General features: G+C 40.5%; 1 protein-coding gene and 2 long non-coding RNA genes across 3 annotated transcripts in view; 1 reads left to right on the forward strand and 2 right to left on the reverse strand.

The window, feature by feature from the left end:
• The window catches only part of LOC125297524 (NACHT, LRR and PYD domains-containing protein 12-like), a 61,159-nt gene that overhangs the window by 17,664 nt on the left and 18,063 nt on the right, over positions 1-25,432 (forward strand). Inside the window, exons 8-12 of the mRNA XM_048247907.1 lie at positions 1,505-1,666; positions 6,559-6,729; positions 7,660-7,827; positions 8,769-8,939; positions 12,557-12,745. Coding sequence (XP_048103864.1) covers positions 1,505-1,666; positions 6,559-6,729; positions 7,660-7,827; positions 8,769-8,939; positions 12,557-12,745 — 861 coding nt within the window. The remainder of the gene's footprint in view (positions 1-1,504; positions 1,667-6,558; positions 6,730-7,659; positions 7,828-8,768; positions 8,940-12,556; positions 12,746-25,432) is intronic.
• LOC125297656 lies at positions 8,838-12,640 on the reverse strand. The gene is made up of 3 exons (XR_007194096.1): positions 11,614-12,640; positions 11,323-11,415; positions 8,838-8,925 (listed from the first exon to the last, which is right to left on the reverse strand). It is a non-coding gene; the product is annotated as an uncharacterized LOC125297656 (long non-coding RNA).
• On the reverse strand, positions 12,711-23,477 carry LOC125297655. Its single transcript, XR_007194095.1, has 5 exons — positions 23,451-23,477; positions 22,415-22,501; positions 22,182-22,321; positions 21,976-22,037; positions 12,711-12,794 (listed from the first exon to the last, which is right to left on the reverse strand). It is a non-coding gene; the product is annotated as an uncharacterized LOC125297655 (long non-coding RNA).

The raw sequence follows: 25,432 nt of genomic DNA on the forward strand, positions 1-25,432 counted from the left end.
GGGCCTGCTGGCGTTGTCTAAAAAATCGCTATCATATACCACCTAAACCTGGTCAGAAGTCAATGGCGAGTTGTTCATATGCTATTTTAAGAGTGCATGTCAACAGTCATATTGGCAGGTGCACGCACCATCCTTCTATCATTCATGAACGCACACCAGCGCACGTCAATGCAAAGCATTACAAATTGCACGATTACAATGGGAAACATAATTAGAATAAAGATATTACGAAATACTGTACATCTCATGATGAGTAGTTATTCACCATCATTTGCAAATTGGTAATGATGGTTAAAAGTGATTAGGGGAGAGGCGAGAGACACGTATGGAGCACAGCTGAAGACGCACTGTCACGAGATATAAGCAACTCCTCTGCAGGATAAATGTTGTTTTATTCAGTCATTTGAACAATATTAGGGTAAGTGTTGCTTTTTCCAGCCTATGTTTTCGATGTTAACCCATTGTCAGTCAATAGTGAAAGTAACTGCATATAACTGTCTTCGTTGACTGACACCTTGGTGAAGTTAGTTTCACTTTGCCAATGAGTTCAAATAATAGACGAGTGCAAATGCGTGAAGGCTATGCTAGGTTTTAGTAATGCATTAAGAATGACTATTTCATCACGGTCTCAAGAAGCTGCCTCCTTCAAATCGCCGTTGAATGCAAAAATACCCGATGCATTTATTTGACATATCGCTTTGGCGCTGTTAAAGGAATGCCAGATGTCATTCTCATTGGTTTAAAATGATGTTACGCCCCAAACACACCCATATGACTGATTAAAAAACCTAGGAACACCTTGTTGCGCCGTGTGCTCCACTTTTGATAACAAAACCCCTCCCAATGTGAACTGGACATCCTACTAAATTTGAATAGACTTTTGACGAGTGACGATGTACTTTAGAATGTCATGATAGGGCCCTTATACTTATACTTCAAGTGTTACAAGTGTTCATGGCTGGTTGCTACCTTTGGCACATGAATCTTAGACCAACTCAGCACCCCTCTGTATACAATTAACCCTTAACATTTGGGAATGCCATTATAAAAGAAATACACAACCAAATGATGACCTAGGAAAGTAACATTAGATATTAACACAGTTTCAGTGCTTCAGTGATTTTGCAATCTTACATTTTCACAAATAGTTTTCCGTTATTCCTCATGTGAGTGCTGAGATTCTTTAACAAAACAAAAAAAACATTTACATAATTCTCTCGATTGTCTCATAATCACTTGTCATTCCAGAATAGCTTTGTAATATGGGGCGGTGGTAGTGTAGTGGCTAAGGAGCTGGGCTAGCATGCAGTAGCCTGAAAACTTGTGGCTTCCACCGCTGTTGCCCTTGAGCAAAACACTTAACGCTCTGGGGAGATAATTCTAAAGGGACAATATGTTAGTCACTTTGGATGAAAGCATTTGCTAAATGAATAAATGTAAATGTATTGTAATATTTTGCATTTGCTCACTGTGCTAATGTTTATTCTGCATTGTTTCCTCACAGGCTTCCTGGCTGTAATCTCAGTGCTAAATTCTGTGAGATTGCTCTCCAATCACCAAACTTTCTCATAGAGCTAGACCTGAGTAACAATAACCTGGGAGATTCAGGAGTTAAATGTCTTTCTGAAGGAATGCACAGTCCCAACAGTAAACTGCAGATTTTGAGGTTGGAAATATAGATTATTTTGTGCACAACATATACACAAGTGGTAGATGGCGCTAAGTTGTTTATTAATTAAGAACAGTTTGCTTTAACAGGATATGACATGTTGAAATTGGCTCTCGCTTATCACTTCAGATGTCAGAATTTGAGTCTGATACTGCTCCATTGGGACATTATTATGAGGCAGGTTTCAACAGATATTCAACTGGATAGACCTAACCATTCAGAGCAACAAAATTGCCTACCATAATCATGTAGGAAAGACACCCAATTTGACAACACACTAGTCGTTATTGCGCTGTCAATATATTTTACAATAACTTATTCAATATATTCTACAATAATAAGACGTGATGGCAAATTCTAAATGTCTAACTTCTAGCGACAGGCTTTTTGTTGCAAACAAAATCAACTGAAGCGTGCTCAAGTGATATGATAGATATGATAGATAGATAAATAGGCACTATTGCTCATATGTCCATCATTGTACAAAGCCCGCCCACACAATTTGATTGGTGCAGTCAGTTCGAACCATTCAGGGTGCATTTCTACAAAAGTTAGCAACGACTTTGCTGAACTAACATGGTACGACGCAACTTGCGCTCAAACAACTGCATTCCAACACCTGTTTCTAGAAAGCATTGCACCTGTGTCACAATCAGTGGTGGGTAGAGTACTGAAAAGTTGTTTGTTGGTGCGCACAATCAAGGCAGGTGCTGGACAAAAAGTGCTAGGCTATCAAATGGAAAGGGCGGAATGTCTGCATACTTGCTCCCATCAGGAATTTTTAATTACTTTCACCAGTGTGTAACGTTTCGAGCTTACGCTCTTCATCAGACTAGTGTAGAGTACTGAAAATCTATACTCAAGTAGAAGTACAATTACTCCCTTAAAAATGTAATCAAGTAAAAGTAAAAACTCCTTTTTGAGAAACTTACTTAAGTGAAAATAAAAGAAAAGTATGTTGTTAATAATGTACTCAAATTGTAAGTTACTTTCCATTTTGTATATATATTTTTATGTATATATAAAAGTGTAAAATAGTTAATATGGGTAAAAAGAGCACTTTTTAATTAGGTAATCCAGGTTTAGTGGGCCAATCAAATATAATTGCCTATAGGCATAGAGTTGCCTAGAGCTACTCCCTCACTCCACCTATACCCTTCTCTCTCCATTTCATAACTTTAATTGCAAATTAAATGATTTGTCAATATGGAGCAGTTGTCAACAAGGTTTTCTTATTGATAGCCTAGATGCTGCAACTGCTGACGATGCGGTGTGTCCGACCAACAACCTGCTTGTCTGAAAGTGGTCCAATGAGAAGCGGTAGCCTACTTATTTTTTCTTTGAGGCAGTTAGCACCTCGGTATCTTCTTGGAGATGCTTCCATTAGAACAGGGGTGTCCAAACTTTTTGACTCAAGGGCCACATTGGGTTTTGTAAATTGGCTGGCGGGCCACACAAAAATTAATGTGTATATATGTATATAAGTTTTGGTATCATCTAAATGACGAAGTAATTTTGTTGTAGAAAATGAATTTCTCAAGAAATACTGTTGCAAAAGCAGTTTGCAGTAGCCTAAAGTTAATCACAACATCGTGTATCGATGGAAAAAAAATAGCAACGATAACCTAATTAAATGCTTGGCATGCCGGATTAAAGTGCGTGGCGGGCCAGATCTATGATAAACTAATAAATGCTCGACGAGCTGGATTAAAGTGCGTGGCGGGCCGTAGTTTGGTCACCCCTTCATTAGAACTAGTAATGGCAGTTTGTCCTGCAAGTTGGGAAATTAGTTGATTTGTGTCAGAAAGAAGCAGTTCTATGAACAAGACAGTTTTAACGATTAAAATCAAATTAAATTATAACAGGAAATGAACACAACTCAAGTGGCAACAGTGGAATAAGCGGGATAATGGACTCCATGACGTTCGGTTCACAGAAATGAATGCTCTTACAAGGTTTAAATGCCCCTCCACTGCACGTCAGGGTCGTTTTACAACCTCGAATGTGTATTAATTTCTGTGAACCAAAATATGTGTCATCCATGATCTCTTACTTATTTGTGTTAAATATGTGTTAAAAAAATGTATAGCCTAGACAAATGTTAAGTTATCGCAAACTTGTATTGTCTATCTTGTGGCTCAACTGTAGTGCGTCGGTAGTCTGCATGCATGACCAGAGTTTGCATCATAACTCTCCATTTCGCTTTTGTGTAAGAGTAGGCCTATGAGACACAACAATAGGAGCCCAGCAGAGGAGTTAGTCTTTTAATGAACATTAAGCGACAATATAGATCAATCATTGAGTCACGAGAAAAACAACCAGCTTGTGATTTTAGGATAGGCGGTTGTGATTTTTGGTTAGGTGCTCCAGAACTACCAATGAATGACACAAATGCATCTGCTCAGGGGCAGTAGTTCAAACCACCAAACTTTTGTGATTGAGAGTTCGAACCACCCTTTCTAGAAACACCAAATCCAAGAAATATGGATTTCACTACAAAGGTTGCAACGGAAGTTAGCCAACTACACTTTCTAGAAACACACTCCTGGTTCAGGCACTATTACTTTTCAATGGAACAAGGCCAGACCGAATTTCCAGACCTCAAATTTTGGTCGGGGTTTTCTGGCTGGCTTCGAGACTAGAAGTTTTGTAGATTACAGTGACTATTTCTTGCTAACCTTTAAATAATCTTAAGCATGAACAAGCCTAACAAGTTAAATTTGTATGCCAATATAACCATTTTGGACCATCTGGTCAGCCACCTTGATTGAGGTGGAGAGCTATTGATTTGCATTGCCAGGTGTAACAGGGTTGAGATTATGAATTTCTTCAAAATTGAATACTGTATTTTCCAGACTATAAGTCACACTTTTTTCCATAGTTTGGCTGGGCCTGCAACTTATAATCAGGTGCGATGTTTTTCATGTTTTTAATGTTAATTCATACTGAGTGACTAGCCTGGGTGTTCCCATGCTGCCTTGCGCGCGATTTGATTCATGCTGCTAAGGCAGCCTGGAAACTACCGCCCTAATTTTTGCCTCAGATAGGGAACCAATCACAGAACAGGGGGGAAAGCAAGACGATGATGAGCTATGCACAGACGCATTTGATAGACACCCGTGGCACCCAATAAACGGATCTGGGCATTTTTTTCAAATACGAGAAAATTAACGTTTGGTTCCCAGACCACGTCTCATTGAGAAGTGGTGGCGCTAGCCAGGCTAACTGAGTGACATGAACCCTACATGAAACTTTACCATCTGCAACCGCGAGAGGGCGCTCTAGGCTTGTGGAAAATATTGTTATGTAAATGCACAAGTTCTGCGCACTTTCAGTCAGAGATCAGGGACTGCACTATGCCTAAAAAAATACCTGCATACCGTAAATCCTCAAATTATGGATTCTATTTATAGCCGGCCTCAGATTCGAACAAATAAAGGCCGGTCCCCAAATAGCCTACAAGCCGGGGTAATGCCTTCATTGTTTCAATTTAACTCAATGAAATAAAAGAGCTCTTCTTAATATTGTATGTTGTCGGTTGGTTTAATACTGTTGCCAATGAAAAGTTGTCCTACAGCAAGGGTCTCCATCACGTCGCTCTCAAGCTACCAGTCGCTTGCCACACCTTTCTGAGCTTGCCAGAGGCTGAAGCAGTAGTATCCAACATTTAAATACAATTCTTGCTGTGAGGCATTCCAGTCTACGAATGTAATAAATATTTAGGCCTAAATAAAAAAAAATAACTCAATTTACGCTATCGTAGGCCTACATGGCTAGGAAATAAGGTTTCCATTACAGCACAGTGCACGTTCAATGAATGAATGAATGAATGAATGAATGAATGAATGCAGATGCCTGGTGGAAATCCTGACACTCTTTCAACTACATGAAACTTAATATCGGGACTGTCCTGGTTAAACCAGGACGTCTGGTCACCCTATTCTAAATGTCAATACTGGTTAAAAAAGCCATGTGAACAGTCTCTAAAATAAGGGTAGCTTCCTTAGTATAGCGTTGTTGAAAGTTTGCACATTTTTTTAAAACCTGCATCTTTTTTTTCTCTCTCAGAGGTAGCCTTCCGAGCATTTGCGCTGCTGCCGGCTTGTGCCTTCACATCGCACAAAATGCTTGATTTCATTGCATTCTCCACATTTTTAGCGACATTTTCATTGTTTGACTTTTTCATTGTTTGACAAAATTTTTTGACTGATAAAAAAAAAAACAGTATGCCTTTTTCCATGTATAGTTTTAAAGCTGTTAGAGCTGCCACCTGGTGGGTTTATTGAGCTAGAGTTTGTTTCCATGCAGCTTGCTTGCCTCCACAGAGAAAATTGCGACTATACTGAAGACTGTAGTTGCCCAATCAACTTTGTGTGTGGCTGCATTGTAACACCAGATAGAGAATAAAGTCACTGTGAGAGGAAAAAAATAAGGCTTTAAACTTATTAAATTGTCTTAAATTCAGATTGGATTGTCTCATTTGTCTCATGCTTGCTTTACAATTTACACTGTGACATGGGAAAAACAAGATTGTGGGTCATATTGTGGAAACAATATTATCAATGTACATAAATGTACCATGAAATTTAAGTAATAATATTAAATAAATAAATATTGTGATACATGTTGCTACATGTTGCAGTACAATATATTGTGACATATTGCAGTACTACAATATTGTCCCACCTCTAATAATTATGGTAAACAGATACTACGTTAACTAAAAAGGCTGTTACGTAAAACGCTGCATTTAAATATTTCTGGTTGATATGGGCCTACACCAACACAAAGGATCATGGTTTATATAGTTACCAACAACAGGACAGAGACTGTTCTTGCTCCTACTATTGGATGTTTGCCTTAACTTGCTTCCTTTTTTATCCACACAGACTTCCCGGCTGTAATCTCAGTGATGAATCCTGTCGAATTGTAACCAGTGTTCTACAGTCATCAAACTCCCTGACAGAGCTGGACCTGAGTCTCAATGACCTAAGAGATTCTGGAGCTCAATATCTTTCTGCAGGACTGTACAGTCATAACTGCAAACTGCAGACTTTGAGGTTGGAGTTAAACATTGTCTTAAAGTTCTCAAATAGACTTTTGGAATTTCATATGAGCAAATCCAACATGATCGATGTTATAAATTGGATTGTTTCGAACAATGTTATTGTATAGCTGCCATGGTAATAAATATACATTAAGTTATACTCTATGGTCATGTAAGAAGTGTTTCTTACTAGAAATTTGTTCTCTGCATTTTACCCATCCGGGGACACACACATACACACCCGGAGCAGTGGGCAGCCCTTGATCCGGTGCCCGGGGAGCATTTGGGAGTTAGGTACCATGCTCAAGGGCACCTCATCCATCCATGTATGTGGATGTGGGAGAGCGCTGTTTAATCACTCCTCCCACCCACATTTTTTCCTCCCAGTCAGGGATTAAACCGACCACCTTTCAGTCACAAGTCCGATTCCCTAACCAGTACTAGTACCTTAGCCATAAAACTTGAAACTTAAAGCAACACCAAAGAGTTTTTTGTTCCTTAAAATAATGTTTCCAAAATTGTTTCAGTGGTTCATCAACTCGTAACAGAGTTAACGGCACTTCTGCATTCGCTTCGCGGCCCTCTATCGGCTTTAACCACACTATACCACGTAAGTTTGCCAGATCGGGTAGCGGATCTGTAGTTCGATGGAATGAGACATAAGAAACTGCAAATTTGACTTGCATCTGATGTCGCAATACATTGTACTTTCATAAAATCATGCAACATATTCTACCTTGTCTGTGGACATTGTTATTTGCAAAGCCAGTGCTGGATAAACAAATAGTGCGTGCGACAGAGGAAAAGTTCTTTGGTGTTGCTTTAATTATAATACCATGGCAGTTGTACAATGAAAACCCTCCAATTTTAAATCCAACAGAATTGTATTTGTCTAACAGACAAAATGCTGTATGTTTACTCAACTACTATCTCTCTCCAACAGGCTGGCTCAGTGTCATATCACTGAGAATGGATATGGTTATCTAGCGATCGCATTCAATTCAAACTCCTCACATCTAAAAGAACTGGATTTGGACTGCAACCTTCCTATGGAAACAGGACTGTTATCTGCTAGACTACAGGAGGCTCAGCTTAACCTCAAGACATTGCAGTATGTACACTCATTGCGTTTATAAATCACAATGGGGTGGTGGGAGTGTAGTGGCTAAGAAACTGGACTAGCATGCAGTAGTCACTATAGGCCTTTTCCACCGACAGAGAACCGGCTTCGTTCCCGTTCGGGAACCAACATTTAAATGTTCGCAGCATTTCAACTTAACCAGTTCGGAATGTGGCACTTTGGTTTGGGGCGTGAACCAGAAAATAGTTGTCTTTTCCTGCGAACCGGAGTGGGCGTGCCACTTTACCGTTCAGAGGGGAGATGGCTAAAAGCACGAGTTTTCTGTCCATATCAACTGATGCCATGAGTAAACAAAACTAGTCAACTAGCAATGCAGACATTCACAAGCTAATTTCTGCCGTTGTTACGGGGCAACTCTTCATATCATTCTCCCGTTCATGCATCTCATTAACTTTTGTTTTGCATGCAACACCCATTGTGGATGACGCATCCTTGATTCTGTTCAAAACTGGTTGAAATGCGGCATGGTTCACTAGATAGCACCAAGGTTCAAAGAATTCTGAACTGAACTGGTTCAAGAACGGGTGCGCTGTCGGTGGAAAAACACCTTTAGTTATGGGTTTGATTCCCGGCTACCTTGTTGTGCCCTTGAGCAAGACACTTAACCGTGAGTTGCTTCTGGGAGACTGGTCCTGCAATTGATGTCTATGTTGCTTTGGATAAAAGTGTCAGCTTAATAAATTCATTAAATAATTCTGGGTCACATCCATCAGAGGAATTGAGCGATGTTTGTGTTTACATAGATTGGATTCGAATATATGGAAAATAACTTTGCAAATAACGTAATAAACGGGCATGTTCATCTCAACCAATATCCTGATCATTCTGATGCATATTCATTAGTAAGAAAAGGTTTTTCTTTAGTAAGAAAATGTTTTAACATTAAAATGTTTAATCTGTATTGTTTCCAGACTTCCTTGCTGTAATCTCACTGATAAATCATGTGGGATAGTAGCCTCAGTTCTCCAGTCTCCAAACTCCCTGGTTAAGCTTGATCTCAGTAACAATGGCTTGGGAGATTCTGGAGTTCAGCTGCTTTCCGCAGGGCTATGCAGTTCTCACTGTAAACTACAGATATTAAGGTTAGTTGTGGATTTAATGTCATTCTAATAACATTACCTTTCTGGCTTGAGGTTATAAAGAATATATTTGTATATCCTTGTAACCTGTTTCAACCAATTGACATTCACATTTAAAAAAGTATTAAAAAATTATTAAAAATGTTAAAATGCTTCTGGGGTAAAGGCTTCTCTTCAATCTATACTTAAAATAAATATAAATGCAAAGCTTGTTTGCTACCATTTTTTGTATGATTTGATGTAATGGCTATGATTTCCTCTAACACAAAAAAGTTTTTTTTCTTCTCAAATTTGGTACAATTGTTTTTCAAATCTGGGTTACTGGGCACTTTCACACATCTGACTGGCATATCAGACGATGCTGAATAAACAACAGGACAGTAGCTAGGTTTCTATTTAGCTCATTTGCACATTTTCAACATGAAAATGTGGTTCTCTATCGTTTGAGACCATCTCTCCACTCATATTTTGGTAACACTTTACTTGAAGGTATCTTCATAAGAGAATGAACACATGACATTGTCATGACAGATGAACCCTAACCCTACAGTAACTTGTCATGACAAAAAACAAATGACTCTTAGGGCTCTATTTTGCACTCTAGCGCAATTGACTTTGTATACTCGTGCTTTTGTCTTTCCTATTTTGCAGTCAGCGCATATTGGAATTTTCCCTCCACAGGTACATGTGCGCCCATGGGGGCGTTTCAGCGAAAAGAGGGGGCGTGTTCCAGCGCAAACGGTCCCAGTTGATATTTTGCAGTTTCAGAAAACAATTCCGCCACAGACCAGGAACCTCCTGGTCTAAAGTCAGTGGCGCAAATTCAGATGCTATTTTAAGGGCGCATGCATGGCCACAGGCCTGCAGGAATGAATGCTATGCACACCGATCTACAGACACCCTGTGCACAGATGGAAACATTCAAAGCCTTGATAATATTTGTCCGTTTCCCGGGTTTGTTCGTGCATTGGTCAACTAAAAATTTAGTAGCCTATATAGTAGCCTACATCTACATGCAATATCTTTACAACAACAACGCCTAATTACGACCTATTCATTTTGACAACTTTATACAGCCCTATAAAGGCTAAAGTTACCTTTAGTTTTGTTCCAATTTACCGTTGTGTATGGCTTTAAACATCGTGTGCGCTTTAACATCAGCCTATAAAGCATTATTCCAGCTGCGCTAAGGTTTTGACAAGCACCACAATTTTGCCTACCTTGTTGTAGCCCATCTGAAATAACTCCCAAGCTTTGCTATGTTCCCTCCATCCTTTCGTTGTTTTCAAAAAAAGCGTTTTATATCCATGATGGCCTTGAAGTCTTGAGTTTGTGGCTTTTAAATAAGCTTATTATGTGCTGTTAACCAGCAACCATAGACAGTAAAAGAAAGCATCAAGTAGCCTTGGCTACAATTTCTGTAGTTGCTGCGTCCATTCATTGTTATTCTCTCTCCTGCTCAAACAAAGTTGTGCGTGCATTAAGTTGATGATAACGTGTTTACAAACTCTACTTTACATAAAATATTGTAAATAGCCTATTGTCATGCAGTTAATGGGATACTGTGCAAAGTTGGAAATGTCAACTTGGAAACTGTTTCTGTTGCCTGATGGAAAGATACAGCTGTAGCTTACACCTGCAGGAGCGCTTGCTTAGGCGCCTGTGTTGTGCAATGCATTTTGCTGATGTGTTGATGACATAAATTAAGAAATATTAGAGAACTTAATGAGACGTGATGTTGAACTGCATGCCAATGCCATTTAACCCAAATGCCCCAGCAGCAGCACGGGAGAGGAGAGCTTATCTGACAGATCTCCATTGTCTATACACATTGCAAAAATATCACCATGCATTCATAACCTTGTGATTCAGTGAGAGTGATCCCAAAACATCAGAAAGTGACATTTCTGTATTACATTTTGTCAAGAGGAAAAATCAATAGCAAACTGTTCCCAACTGACTATAGCGCTGTGAACCGTTCCTGGCTGCGCCTGGCAATTCCGCAATCATAATAACAAGCGTGCCTGTTGTTAAAGGGAATGTGAGATGACGCTCTGATTGGTTTATTGCACGTTACGCCCAAACCACACCCATGATTAATGTAGCTACTTCAGACCACCCCATTTTAGATTTGCGTCGGGCGCAACAGTCATGATCCCGCCGGTAAAATAGAAACAGCGCCCAAGATCCGCCCACAAAGCGATTTGCGCGAACTCAATTGCGCTAAAGTGCAAGATATAGCCCTTAATGTCATAAACGACTTAAACGACTTCAAGTAAAGTGTAACCCATATTTTATGTACAGGGAATGATCCCATAGCCTGCAAGGACCATTGATAGTCTTTAAAACACACCGGCACGTCAATCACTAAGAGAACCAGGGTTACCATGTAATCCAATGATCTGTGTGTGTGTTCATCCACTGTGTCATGTGATTTTAAAATGGTCCTTCTCCTAATCAAGGGAATAGTTCTGAACAGCTGTGGGATAAAAATACAAGGCCGCCAGGTCAACATTTATGGAAACACACTATATACTGTACAAGATGGGAATCTAGTTCATCTCTAGCAAAATGGATTGTATGCACTTTATCAGATTGTATGCAAATGGAAATCAGTCAGGATTACTTATATGAAAAGGCAACATGTATGTTAAAAAGTTGAATGAAACTTACTTACATAGCCACTTTGCCATGGTGACAGTAAAAGGCCACTAAGAAATATGCTGGTTTATCACAGAACACAATGCCACTGATGTCACAAGTTTTGGGGGAAATGTTGCCTGTGAGGAGAAATGCTAAATGGAGTTGACTGAATTCCTGAACCAAATCTGAGTGAAATTAACTTTCCATATAAAGAAATCTAACACTAAGGACCCAATTTTAATGATCTAAAACAGATGGTCTGAGAGTCCAAGCCACATGCTAGTTTGATGAGGGAATAAGTGATCAGACGCTAGGCATATGGTTCAAAAGAGTTTTTTTCTTACGTTTCTTAATTAAGCATGGGTGTGTTTTGAGCAAAACATCCAATAAACCAATGAATAGTGGCATCTGCTATTCCTATTAAAGGCATGTACAACAATGCTTAAGATGACGGGTGAATGCATCTCTGTAGAAGGAACTGCTGCATGTGCAATCATCTATGCAACAGCACCTTTGCTAAAATGTGTGTGTGGGTGTGTGTGACAAGCAGAGTATACACATGTCTGCACTCACCTAGTATTTGAACTTGTAGACAACGACAAAACAAGTCTTGTGCTTAGTCATTTACATTCACCACTAGCTGACAGGGGGTTACAATTGATCTAGTCCCTATCCACTTTGGTTATATGTCATATAAAATCTAAACTGACAAGCAAGATTTTTGTAAACTGGTAGAGCACCTGTTAAGGTCTGTTCTCTATCCATTTATATTTCCAATATAATATATTAGCACCAGAAAGTGACAAAAGTCACAATACATACAATATCAGTTATTTCTACCATCAGTTTGATGGTAACAACATTGAGATTAAAGTCTGATAAGGCCACAAAGGTCTAACTTCTATTGAACTTTCTAGTTATTATCTGTGTATATGTATGTGAAATTCTCTTTTATAATACAGTACATTGTCTTGCAGACTCGTTGGCTGTAATTTCAGTTGTGATTCCTGGGGTCTTGTGGCCTCAATTCTGGAGTCCCTACACTACCTGACAGAGCTGGACTTGAGCAACAATGTCCCTGAAGAACCCAAAGATGCTTATGCTAATCATTTCAGTGATATTTCGAAGGTCATACGCATTTCCAACGGCAATCTGAAGATCTTGAGGTTGGTGAAATGCTGTATTCATGTACTAGCAACAACATTAAATACCACCCTGAAAGAAAACAGTGGAATGGAAATTAAAACAACCTGCACTTCAAGAAAATTCTAAGTAAATTATCTCAAAAATGTATAAAAAGCTAAAATAAAAAAACAAGGTTCCCTGTATGAAATAGAGCTACATATGAGCTCATGCACATGTCCTGATCTTCTTGCTGGGTTGGCAGTTAGAATCCTTACTGTTTTCTGATTGGCTATTAATTCTGTATATCAGGACATGTATGAAGTAGATTTGGTAAAAATGTTTATTCACCGTTCCATGTCAGTGCTCTTTTGGATGGTATACTTTAACAATCATAGTAAATGACAGATGAACTAGGAAGCAAGTTTTGCATCAAATTAATCATCTGTAAACAAGCTACCTACCCACCGTTTTCACAGTCAGGACCAAAGAAAGTAGTACAACAAAGTCGGCTTCTATTTAAAATGAACCGCTTGTTTCCTTTGTGTGCTATTAAGGCATACATAATGGTAACTGGGGGATAGGCAGGATAATGGCCTACGATGTGTCACGATATACAGAGTTCATGGACTTGGTGGAAGAAGTTCTTTGCCTCTGCCTCATCCATTAACCCTCTAGGCGCGACGGTCGACTTTTGTCGACAAGATGCGGCACTGAATAATACGGCCGAATTTTGTCAAATAGGGTGTCATAATTCGTTCAAACTCCACTCCACTAGATGGCAGACATGTCATACGTCATCACCGAGTCAAAAAAACGTCATGCTTCTATACAAAATCTTCCCGCTAGTGCGCATTGAATCAGTGCGAGAAATACCAGAGCTAGTGTGCGTGTGTGCCGTTTTTTATCAGAGCAGTATTGTCAACGTCAGAGAGTATTTGCATTACATTATCGTGTAATGGCATCAGAAAAGTTTACCCGCAATGAAGTGTTGGGTTTTCTATTCGCTGACCCTGATTCTGAAGGAGAATATCTGCCTTTAGAAAATGACGGTGATTCGTTTACTCACCACACTTCAGATGCATCCCTGCCTTGCAATGGTGCAGCTGGACAAAGTTTAGACCTACACCAAGCACAAATGAATCCTTTGCCCAATGTCATTGCTGGGAACAATGTTTCACGGGGTCGGAGTGTTCATCGGGAAGTTAGCAGGCGTGTTAGTGATGTGGGAAACGAGGCTGGAAGTTATGTGGGGGTCCAGTCTTTTTACAGCGCTAGCCAGCTAGCTTCTTTGTCTTCTGACCGCGTGCCTCTCCGCAATCGCGGCGACAGTAACATGGTGGAGCATTTGTCTAATGCCACTGGGGATGTTAGACGAGGTCGGAGTGTTCATAGGACAGTTAGGGGGCAACGTGGAGGCAGGGGGAGTCGCAATGAGAATGACAGTAGGCCTAGTTGGAGCTGTGCAACTTCTCTCCACTCGGCGCGCGCGCGAGGCAGGACAGGCCGTGCTGGTCGCAGCAGGAGCAGAGGCGGTGTGACACGGGGCAGAGGAGCCATGCATAGTTTAGTGCAAGATGATGGCTTTGAGTACTTGGCCAATGAGGAGCAGTACCAAACTTGGATCACGCCCTTTGATCAGCCAATTGGTTATCTGGGGGAAAGAGAACTCTCCAATGCCAATTCGCCCCTAGATTTTCTATCACTCTTTCTCTCTGATGAGTTCTGGAATTTACTTGTCATTGAGACAAATCGCTATGCCCATCAGTTTTTAGCCTCCCATCAACTCCAGCCACACTCCAGATTTCATCAATGGTCTGACGTAACTGTCAGTGAAATGAAAGCCTTCTTTTCTCTGCATTTGAGTATGGGTCTGGTAGAGAAGTCAGAGTTGGAGGATTATTGGGCTGAATATTGGCCAACAGCAAAACCTGGATTTGGGAATGTGATGTCCAGGAATAGATTTGAGATGATTTTGTCTTTCCTTCATTTCACCAATAATGAGGAGTATGTTGACAGGGGTCAGGCAGGCTATGACAGGCTATCCTTAATATTTCTCTAATTTACAGAAAGTCTCTATCTCTTATCACTTTTAAGATATAGCCTTTTGAAATTAAAATCAAAATCAAACGTTTCGAAAAAAAACCTCTGGCGCCTAAAGGGTTAACTCTCTATATATCTGGGGCCGTATTCACAAAGACTTTTATCCTACCACTAGGAGTACTCCTAAATCCCACTAAAAGATTTTAGCTAGGAGTTTTCTCTTAAAGGTTATTCACAAAGGCTTTCAGACCTACTCTTAGTAAGGAAAAATTACAACTCCTAAACTAAGAGTGAGTCTTCGTTGCTATGGATGACGTCATTACTCATGCACAAGCTTGACTGAAGTCACCACCTTGATTGGCTGATGATTGTAACGCGGGAATGATTCCAAACACCTCCGCTCCCTTACGATGATGAGTGACAGGTGACAAGGTCTGAGAATGTGTGCGCTACACAAGTAGTGCGAAGGGCGGAAGATGATGAATAACTGAATAAAAAGGCCTAGCCTAAATGAATAAAGAGTAGCATAAGGCAAAACAAATAGCCTAGTAGCCTAATGAAACATACATATTGATGCATCTTTGCAACATTAGGCCTATTAAATTAATCTGTCACTATGCCTACGTTTGCAAAGAGGAGAACATTCTAATTTGATTCACAATGAAACATTACATTTAATTTACATGTTGACAATGAGTAGTTTTGGTTGTTGTTGGTGGCTTTATTGCATCCATTTTATGAATGCAAAATTGTTCCCTCACGATTGGAAGCTCCTGTAGCCGCATAGCCTACGCATTTCAAAACATCGCGACGTGAAATGCCACAAAAAGCTGTTTGTGAATAGGTCTTAGTGAGTTAGGAGTCCTCTCGACTTCTTTTAAGCTGTCCCAGACTTAGGTGCTACTTTTAGGTCTAAAATGCTTCGTGAATTACTTTTAGTGAAAAAAATTAGGAGTCTTAAAGTGGCACGCCCATTATTTTTAGGAGTTGCTCCTAAATTCGCCAGTTAGGAGCTACTTTTAGCCTTAAAATTCTTTGTGAATACGGCCCCTGGACACCTTGGCGGCCATTATCCAGCTTATCCTGTTGAATAGAATTCCTGTTGAATTTGAAAAATGCATTTTTGGAAAAAAAATGTTATGTTTTCATTTGCAGATTAAGAGGACCTCAGATTTGTTCATTTCACCTAGCACATTAACCCTTTAGGCGCCAGAGGTTTTTTTTCGAAACATTCGATTTTGACGTCTTCATTTCAAAAGGCTATATCTTAAAAGTGGTAAGAGATAGAGACTTTCTGTAAATTAGAGAAATATTAAGGATGACCCAAAGTTTATGTAGGGATTAAATGTTTATATCTAATTTGCATATTATGACGTCATATGGTGGCGGCCATCTTGGATTATAGAATTTTCATGAAAAGTCGCATGTTTGAATGATAAAATGCACCACTTCTTTCCCCCAAAAATGTCCCTCACCTTCTGTATGCTATATTGCACAATACTGAATGCTCAGGTAAATACTAAGTAGTAAACAGACTGTGTAAATCATTACTAATAAATGGCAGAAACAAACCAAATGCATGTAGCGGTAGGCTGGCCTTTTGCTGTAGTGATTTTCCATTCACTACATACAGTAGGCACTCTGATTCCATGTATGGGGCACATATATATTATTCAGATGACACAAAAACACAAGTAGACAAGACCTGTTTAGTTCAAAAGCTCACTTGCCACGGCAAGGCACAGATCAGGAGTGAGATGACGAGACAAGACAAGAGACAATGTTAGTATTTGTATTCTTTTGTGTATGTTCCCCCCTAACTGTCCTATGAGCACTTCGACCTCGTCTAACATACCCAGTGGCATTAGACAAAGGCTCCACCACGTTACTGTCGCCGCGATTGCGGAGAGGCACACGGTCAGAAGACAGAAGCTAGCGCTACATGGACATTAGGCTGGAGGTAGCCTACTAACCACTAACACCCTGCTAACTTCCCGATGAACACTCCAAACCCGTGAAACATTATTCCCACCAGTGACATTGTGCAAACGATTCAACGTTTGTGCTTGGTGTAAGCTAAACTCTCACTTTGTCCTTCGTCCTCATTGCAAGGCAGGGACGCATCTGAAGCCTCACTAAACAAATCACTGTCATTTTCTGAAGGCAGATATTCCCCTTCAGAATCAGGGTCCGCGAATAGAAGACCCAACACTTCATTTCGGGTAAACTTTTTTGATGCCATTAGACGATAATCTAATGCAAATACTCGCTGACGTTGACAATATCGCTCTGATAAAGTGGCTCACACGCACGCTAGCTCCGGTATTGCACGCACTGATTCAATGCGCTGTAGCTCGAAGGTTTTGTTTAGAGCATGCCCTTTTTTGGACTCGGGGATGACGTATGACATGTCTGCCATCTAGTGGAGTGGAGGTCGAACGAAATATGACACCCTATTTGACTAAATCGGCCATTTTATTCAGTATCGTATCTTGTCGACTAAAGTCGACCGTGGCGCCTAGAGGGTTTAGGGCCCTGTTATACACCTTACTCAATAAAGTGATGAATTTTCATCATACGCACCATGTGTGACAATTAACGACATAAGATGTGGTCTGGCGCATGATCCAAAACTCACTATCTTACACCCTCTAAAAATCATTATGCCACTGTCCAAAAAACTTGTTCTATAGCGAAAGGCACATATAAAGCACAACTGAAGACGCACTGTCACAAGATGTAATCAGCCCTTAGCAACCAGTCCCAAAACAACTCCTCTGCAGGATGAATATTCTTAGGATTTTTATTCAGACATTCAAACATACAGTAATTGGGATAAGTGTTGCTTTTTCAGGCAATGTTTTCAATGGTAACCCCTTGCCAATCAATATTGAAAGTAAATAAGTAAGGGATAATTATTCCACTGCTTGGTTGAAAATCCCATTGTCCTGCGTAATTTAGAACGTGTAACATATGTTATTTGAACATCTGTGAAGTAGTAGATCCATAGTTTTGACCATATAACACTTGTATAATAATTAGGCAAACTCGTGAAGTTTAAATTAACTGTCACGTTGCATCCAAACCTTAAAATACATACGTTCAGAACATAACCACATTATATGACGGAGGTGGCTTTTAGCTAGTTGGATGGCAGTAGGCTAAGTAAAATAGCAATGTTTCCAAGACAACCTCGACCGTCCACCGCATAGGTTCTCAAAGTGCGGCCCGGGGGCCAATGGCGGCCCGCGGAAACATTTCTGGCGGCCCGCGATAACATCTGATAACATCTGTAAAACTGTTAAAACTGTACAACTGTACTGTGTGCTTTGAAAAGAATGAATCTCCGTTTAGTGGTGTTTAGTGGCCGTCAGGTTTTCCTGTGGTGCTTTGGTAGCTGGAATTGGCCCTGAATAAGGCCTATGCTGATAATAAGCAAGGCCCACTGAGACTGTTTGTTCTAAATAAGCTTGTACTTGAAATGGACTGCACACAGGACTGTTATATCCCACATTTGTCTGTTGAGGGTAGAGATTGTGTGTGCATTGCAATTTTTCTAAAGAAGTATTGCCAGGTTTAGCCTCAGTTATGAATTAAAATGTGTTTAATGCAATAAATATAAACTGTAGAGATTTTTTTTCTCCCCCCACCCCCACCCCTTTGGCGGCCCTCAGTTCAATGTTGGGTTCCTGAATTGTAACCTGACCCTAGCCAGATGAATGTCGTTCCGCTTAGCTCCGCCTAGCTTCACTCACATCCATCTGGGACCTCTTCCATTGAGAGTGATTTCTCCAACCAACTTTATGGTTTAGCCAATCAGGACGCAGGGCGGGAGTATCATAGATGTGACATAGCGTAGAAGCGACTGTGAGTCTGTTATTAGCGTCACGAGTTGGCTTCGATGTGAGTGGTTGAAGTAGCACGTCAATAGATGACGGACAAGTGGCTTATTCAATCATATGCAAGCATTTTTTGATTAGGCCCAGCCTTCTGAAGCAACACTTCAATGGATCGGTTCCAGATGGATGAGTGGAGCTAGGCGGAGCGAAATTCATCTGGCTATTGCCAGGTTACCTGAATTGGCCCTCATCAATCAAAACTTTGAGAACCCCTGGTCCACCGTTTTCTGTTAACAGACCACTGTGTCGTCCATTATCCCGCTTATTCCACTGTTGCCACTTGCGCTGTGTTCATTTAAATGTAATTTAAACGTTTTAATCACTGTTTTAAGAACTTTTTACTTTTTTCTGACACATATCAACTATTTTCTCAACATGCAGGACATAATGTTGTTACTAGTTCTAAATAGATGGTTGCTATGGCCAAAGTCCAGTCGTTAGTTGTATCTCTCCCATTGTCAAGCGGGCATATCCCAGGATTCTGATGAACCTTACCTTTGAAACATCACTATTTTACTTAGCCTACTGCCATCCAATTAGCTAAATCCACTTCAGTCATACATGTATGCTAAATGTTGCTATGTATATATATATTCCCTGCTATGTTCTGAACGTCTGTATTTTAAGGCTTGGATGCAACGTGACAGTTAATTTAAACTGGTTTGTGATACGGCCAAAAAAATGGATCTACTTCATAGATGTTCAAATAACATATGTTATTATACAGTGGGCATTACTTTGAAATGGCCACTTCAGTGGCGCATTATGCGGCTTGAAGCTGCGTGAAACTTTAGTACCACTTTCAGCCACTGTGCGTCGCTCTGCCACTGTACATCGCTCTGTCGGTAGCCTGCCTGCCGCCCCTTCTGAAAAAGCAGGAGGCTACCTTTAAACATAATTGTTGCCGAGAGGAATCCCAGCCTACGAATTCAATAAAAAAATAAATCATGCATAATTAAAAATTACCTTGATTTAGGCTACTTGGGTACATATGCGCCGATTTATGTTTTCATCGGTGGGTGCTCAAACAATTAAATGCCCGATTCCAACGCCCATGTGTATTGTTGCCATACGGTTTTTGAGAAGTAATGTAGGCCTATGCACTTCAACACTTTAGTAAATAAACAGCGGCCGACACACGAAACGCCAATACAGTTTGCGGGAGTCCATGGGCGTCACCCCCGAGGATAAATGCTGTTAAGCAAAGGCACAATTTTTGTGCACTTTCAGTCATCTACACTACGCCTAAATCACGCATGATCCGTCGTTTGACTCCTGAACAGTTTACGTGACTCAGAAGGTATATTGTGTTAACCCAAACTAAAAGGAAAAACACTTTGCTTTGTTTTTATAAACAGAACTTATATTTCGTGTTGATATCACGCCGTTAAAAAGATGAGATATAGCCTATCCATGCAGAAGCGTGCATTAGCCAACAGTAAGTGGAGGCAGTGGTTTTCAAACTTTGCCATATCCTACACTGGTGTAAAAAGCGTGTATGATATCATATTTTTTGTAAAGGTCTGCCAGGAATATTCTTAGGCCTATGAATGGTGTGCCTTCTCACAAAAGCATAGTCACTGGGCTCAGCTAGATGTAGCTTTCTCCTTCACCAACCTGTGAGCCTATGAGGCAGTCACGTCGTCAGTGGCACTCTCAGGTCCTTCTCATCTGCTGATACAGCAACATGAGTATTCCACTATAGCATTGCTCCTCATTGCCTTACTCCTTTCCTTTTCAGAATGTTCTTTCTATCCATAATCATAAGTCTTTCTTCAGTGAATTAGCAAGCCAACAATCATAAAACATCTGTGCGCTCTCTCTCTCTCCCCTGCACATGAAGCTGTCTGCGTGTTGTAGGCTAGATTTGCGTGAGTTCTTTCTATCTGCTTTACTTTTGCGAGTTGCGACCACCTAGGCTATGTTATAGACGTTCTATGAGGTACCAGTGTTTAGCTGTGTCACAAAACAATAAGCTTTGTCAGACTACTTTTAAAATGATATTCAGGGCTATATACATTTTAAACATTCGGGGCTGAAGACCCAACAAGGCCTTGCGTTAATTCTTCAGGTGGGACGTGTCAGGAATTTTCATACGAGAGACGCTCTCATTGGTGGTTAGGATATGGAGTAGAGGATTGACAGCAACATAGCCAATCACATTATGAGATATGCTGAATTTAACATCAACTGCTATGTTTGATTTTAAATTCATGTAAATTTAGCCGGGACTGTAAGCTGGCACACGTGGGTGCTCGATATTCTCTGTGGGTGCTCGAGCGACGGAGCACCCACCGGCGCCTATGCCATTCATGATATGTTGTCAAATATTGAAGTTGTGGGAGGTTTACATAACCTATGTTTCATTCGTCCCCCATGCTGTTTCATTTGTCCCAGCCAGGAGGGACAAATGAAACAAAACACACGTTCGACTTCTCTTAAATAACTCTTGAACGGTTTAGTTCAGAGCTATACATGCAACTGTATTTGACAGAGGACAGATGCATGTATGTCGCATAGGCCAGCGGTCCCCAACCACCGGGCCGCGGGACATTCCTAACCGAGCCGTAGCCTACGACATGAGTTAAAAAAAAAATGCATGAAAACTAAATTAAATTTAATTCGCAATAATGTCACGTTTTTACATGGCATAGGCCTATATGCAGTTGTTTGATTGCACACATGTTTGCATTTTGCAAGGTCTATTTTCTTACGTCTGTCTGTCCCGCCTTCAACACTTTTACATATTGCCTTCAGCGCTGCGCAGCCTCAGGTCAGCTCACTTCACCTTCTTAGCGAACGGTAGTGTCACACAAAGTTAGCTAAACTGCTAGAATGAGCAACAAAAAACAAGCATCTTTAGCAGGTCACTGGCCAGAGTGTTTGAGTTGCGAGAGCCGCTGCAGAGATTTCTTACAGAAAAAAGTCACCGTTAGCTGCACATTTTAGTGATGAGGACTGGGTGTCAAAACTCGCTTACCCGTGTGACATATTCGGGTTGCTTAATGACCTCAACCTGTCACTCCAGGGGAGAATGACGACTGTCTTTAAACTGGCAGATAAAGTCACTGCATTTAAGCTTGATTTGTGGGGACAACGAGTTTCACATGTTTAAGAGATCGTTACCTTCACTGTTCATACATAACTGGAGCTAGTTCTTTTCAAGTAATGCATGCACAACACATATGGAACATGGAACCCCCGACCACCTCGCCGGTCCGTGAAAAACAAATAGGAAACAAACCGGTCCATGGTACATAAAAGGTTGGGGACCCCTGGCATAGGCTACTCAATGGTGCTATATCACACGCATTATAGCGACCCCCACTCACCAGGGTTAGGTGGAAGGTGTTAATAGCCGGTTTTAATGGAGAAGCCACAGTGGAGATAGACTCTGTGAAACAATTAACAAAAGATAGGGTGAATACATGTTCCTTACATTCATCTTATTGATAATGCAAACATGCAAACATTGCATTGCGAAATATATTTCATTTAAATATACACATTATCCCTTTTAGCTGTATCTGAAACAAACCTGTATCAAATTTGATGATTAACACCCCAGTTGAGGGATCATTTACTATATCCTCAAAAACATCCTCATCCACCTCTGTCCCAGAACTGTCAAAACGTTCACACCTTCTGTTACAGGTGGGACACCAAACTTTGCAAATGCTAAAAACCAAGCACAAAAGCTTTTGTTAGCAGAAAGATCAATTAACCTCATTATTTATGTTCTATAAAACTAACTGCACGTTAGTTTCTTACCTGCATTCAGAAACTCCGTAAGATTAAGCTCTGTTATTCTTACAAACTTTTGGACATCGCCAAGTTTTGTTTTAAGTAGCATCCTTCCTGCAGAGAGAAACCGCACCATTTATTATGGTTGGTGAATCAATTCAAGCACATATTTTAAGTCTAAGGAAAAAAAGATTAGTTATCTTTGCAAAATTGACATGAATTTAATGCTACCAACGTGTGACGCTGTCTTAAACGTTACAAAAATGAACAAAAAACGATCAACATGCCAAATACATGAGAGTTGCCAGCACGTGTTGAACCATGTCATATTGTGTTAGATGCCTGTACACATGTCGCTAGTCACGCTAACATTACATTAGCAATTTCAGGCTCCCAATACAGGCATTAATATTTTTCTGGTTATGGACATGGCAAAAAACAAAATTCATAATCACCCCTCCATAATGTTACAACAAGATTATGATTACCTTGACTGGCCTGGTATAATCAGAGGTTAGCTAGTTAGTCTACTAGGTTGATGTTGTTAGATATTTCAAACTACTACCTTACGTGACTGCCAAGGTTTTTGGCATAACATAAAGCTAACGTTAAGGTTTAACCACTCCCTTGTGCAGCTTTTGCTATAATGTTAACTATGGATGTTAACAAACAAGACCCGATCACCCCTCTACACGTTATTCTATCTCCCATGCTAGTTAAACGTTAGCAACTAGTTCGCTTGAAAAACATTACAACATGGGGACTCAGTGAGTGACTATTAAATTAGACAGCATTAATGTTTCGCTACCTGTAATGTAATATAACACACATGACCTCATATTAGCACCAGATAACTTTACCGTGGACCGTTGCTTGCATCATTCAACAAGTGTTAGCCCTCAAGTCATGTTGCTTAAGTTAACGTTATCAATTTAGAATCTGGTATTTTAAGATCAAAGACCAGCCAGAGCATGACATTAACAAGAATGTAATGTCATTCTATCATGCGACTTTTATTCACATGTCATATTATTCGTTTAATATGTGATTAGGAGACACTTACCGAAATCCTCAGAGGAGAAAAAATGGCTCTGGAAACTTCTGTTTAATTTGCAAAATGGGGAAAAAAGGAGGCGGAACTCTCCAGAGCACTTCTGACACCACGTCTTTCAACAAAGTGATTTTTCACTGGCACTGGAGAGCAGCTTACTCTATCTGTTGTTGTAATTGCTCGGAAAGAGTAAATGTACTTTTACACTGCATATTTTACAGTAGTGAATTTACTGTGCAGGCCTATATTTAAGGGTTCTGTTGAAGAATTTTATATAAAGCCTGCGCTAAAACATTTCCCAACTCTGAACTCACACTATACTGACTTTGCACTCATTCACTCCTCAGCACTCATCCCCCCCACACACACACACACACACACACACACACACACACCTACAAGACTTTTAGCACTTTTACATCCCTCCCTATGCTACAGACCTTTTATTTATTTTCTTATTTCATCACACGTCAAAACACACACACACACACACACACACACACACACATATCTGACTTTCTCCAACTTTTGCACATCTCCATAGAACTTTTTTATTTATTGTTTTTGATTTCTCCTCCATCTACCCATGTCCTTGATTGACTAGCCTTTCTGCCCCCCCCCCACCCCCATCCCCAACACACACACTTACATCATCACTGTCATCACTTCACATACATACAGCACACTGCTTGCTACAGTAAGCCTCCTCTACATACTTGCTGCACACTGCCCCCCCATACATACACACAGCACATTGTCTTCAGGATCTTCTCCAACACACATCCTCTACATACTTACAGCACACTGCCCCCCCCCTACCCTACCCACACACACACACTACACACACAGTCACTGCTCCTCCCCTCCCCCCACACACACATCTTCACTGTCATCACTCACATACATTACATACAGTACTCTCTTGCAATGGTAAGTCCCTGCCCCCCCATACACAGCACATTGTCTCATGAGGAAGCTTCTCTAACACACATATTGCACACTGCCCTCTCCCCACATACACAGCACACTATCCCATCTCCCCTGTCATCCCCCAACACACACACCAAGGACCCTGGCAGTTGGGTTAGCCCCTTGAGCCGTGGATCTGCCCAAGGTTTCTTCCTTGGTAAGGGAGTTTTTCCTTGCCCCTGTTGCTCTTGGGGTGCTCCTTGTTGGTGCCCCCACCCAATCCCAATCCTCCCCACCTTTTTTTATGCAGCCCTTGCCACTTAATCTACTAAACCCCTCTTCTACTGCACAAATAGGCTGACACCAGACATAATTTCACTGCATTTTTTACTTCCAGTAACTATATGCATGTGACAATAAACTTCCTTGTATCCTTGTATCCTTGCTAACAGTAGCCTAATCCTCCTGCCCCCGCTACCACAGCTGTGTGAGCGCGTCCCTGGATAATGTGACATGCTCACGCATTATGTCTCATTCTTGGAAACTTGACTAGGCCTATAGCGCAACCATTTACGTTTTCATAAAATAACAACTTGCCAGATATGCCTTCTGCATCCTTTCTGTTTTAATTGTTTAGAAAACGTTTGAGATCTTGAGTTAATACATTAAACATTGTTTGCTGGTAACCCGCCACAAATAGCCTACAGATTATTGCGTGCGCACATTCTCTATTCTCTCCAAAATGTGCCTGTTCTATAGGCCAAGTCGTATTTCATGCATAAAGCAGATGTATTTGTTTATTGTACAGAAAAATAAAAATAACCTGTGAAGCAGTCAATTGACTACATTGCAGTCAAGGGCAAATTAATTTACAAAACCAAAACATGGGTCATAGTTATCTAAGCCTCTATTGCATATCCTGTTAAAAATGTCGCTAGATAGTATTAAATCGCAGTGCGTGAAATACCGGAGCTAGTGTGCGTGTGAGCCACTTTGTCAGAGCGATATTGTCAACGTCAGCGAGTATTTGCATTAGATTATCGTCTAATGGCATCAAAAAAGTTTACCTGAAATGAAGTGTTGGG

Source organism: Alosa alosa, chromosome 7 (assembly GCF_017589495.1).
Source record: "Alosa alosa isolate M-15738 ecotype Scorff River chromosome 7, AALO_Geno_1.1, whole genome shotgun sequence".
NCBI classification, from domain to species: domain Eukaryota; kingdom Metazoa; phylum Chordata; class Actinopteri; order Clupeiformes; family Clupeidae; genus Alosa; species Alosa alosa.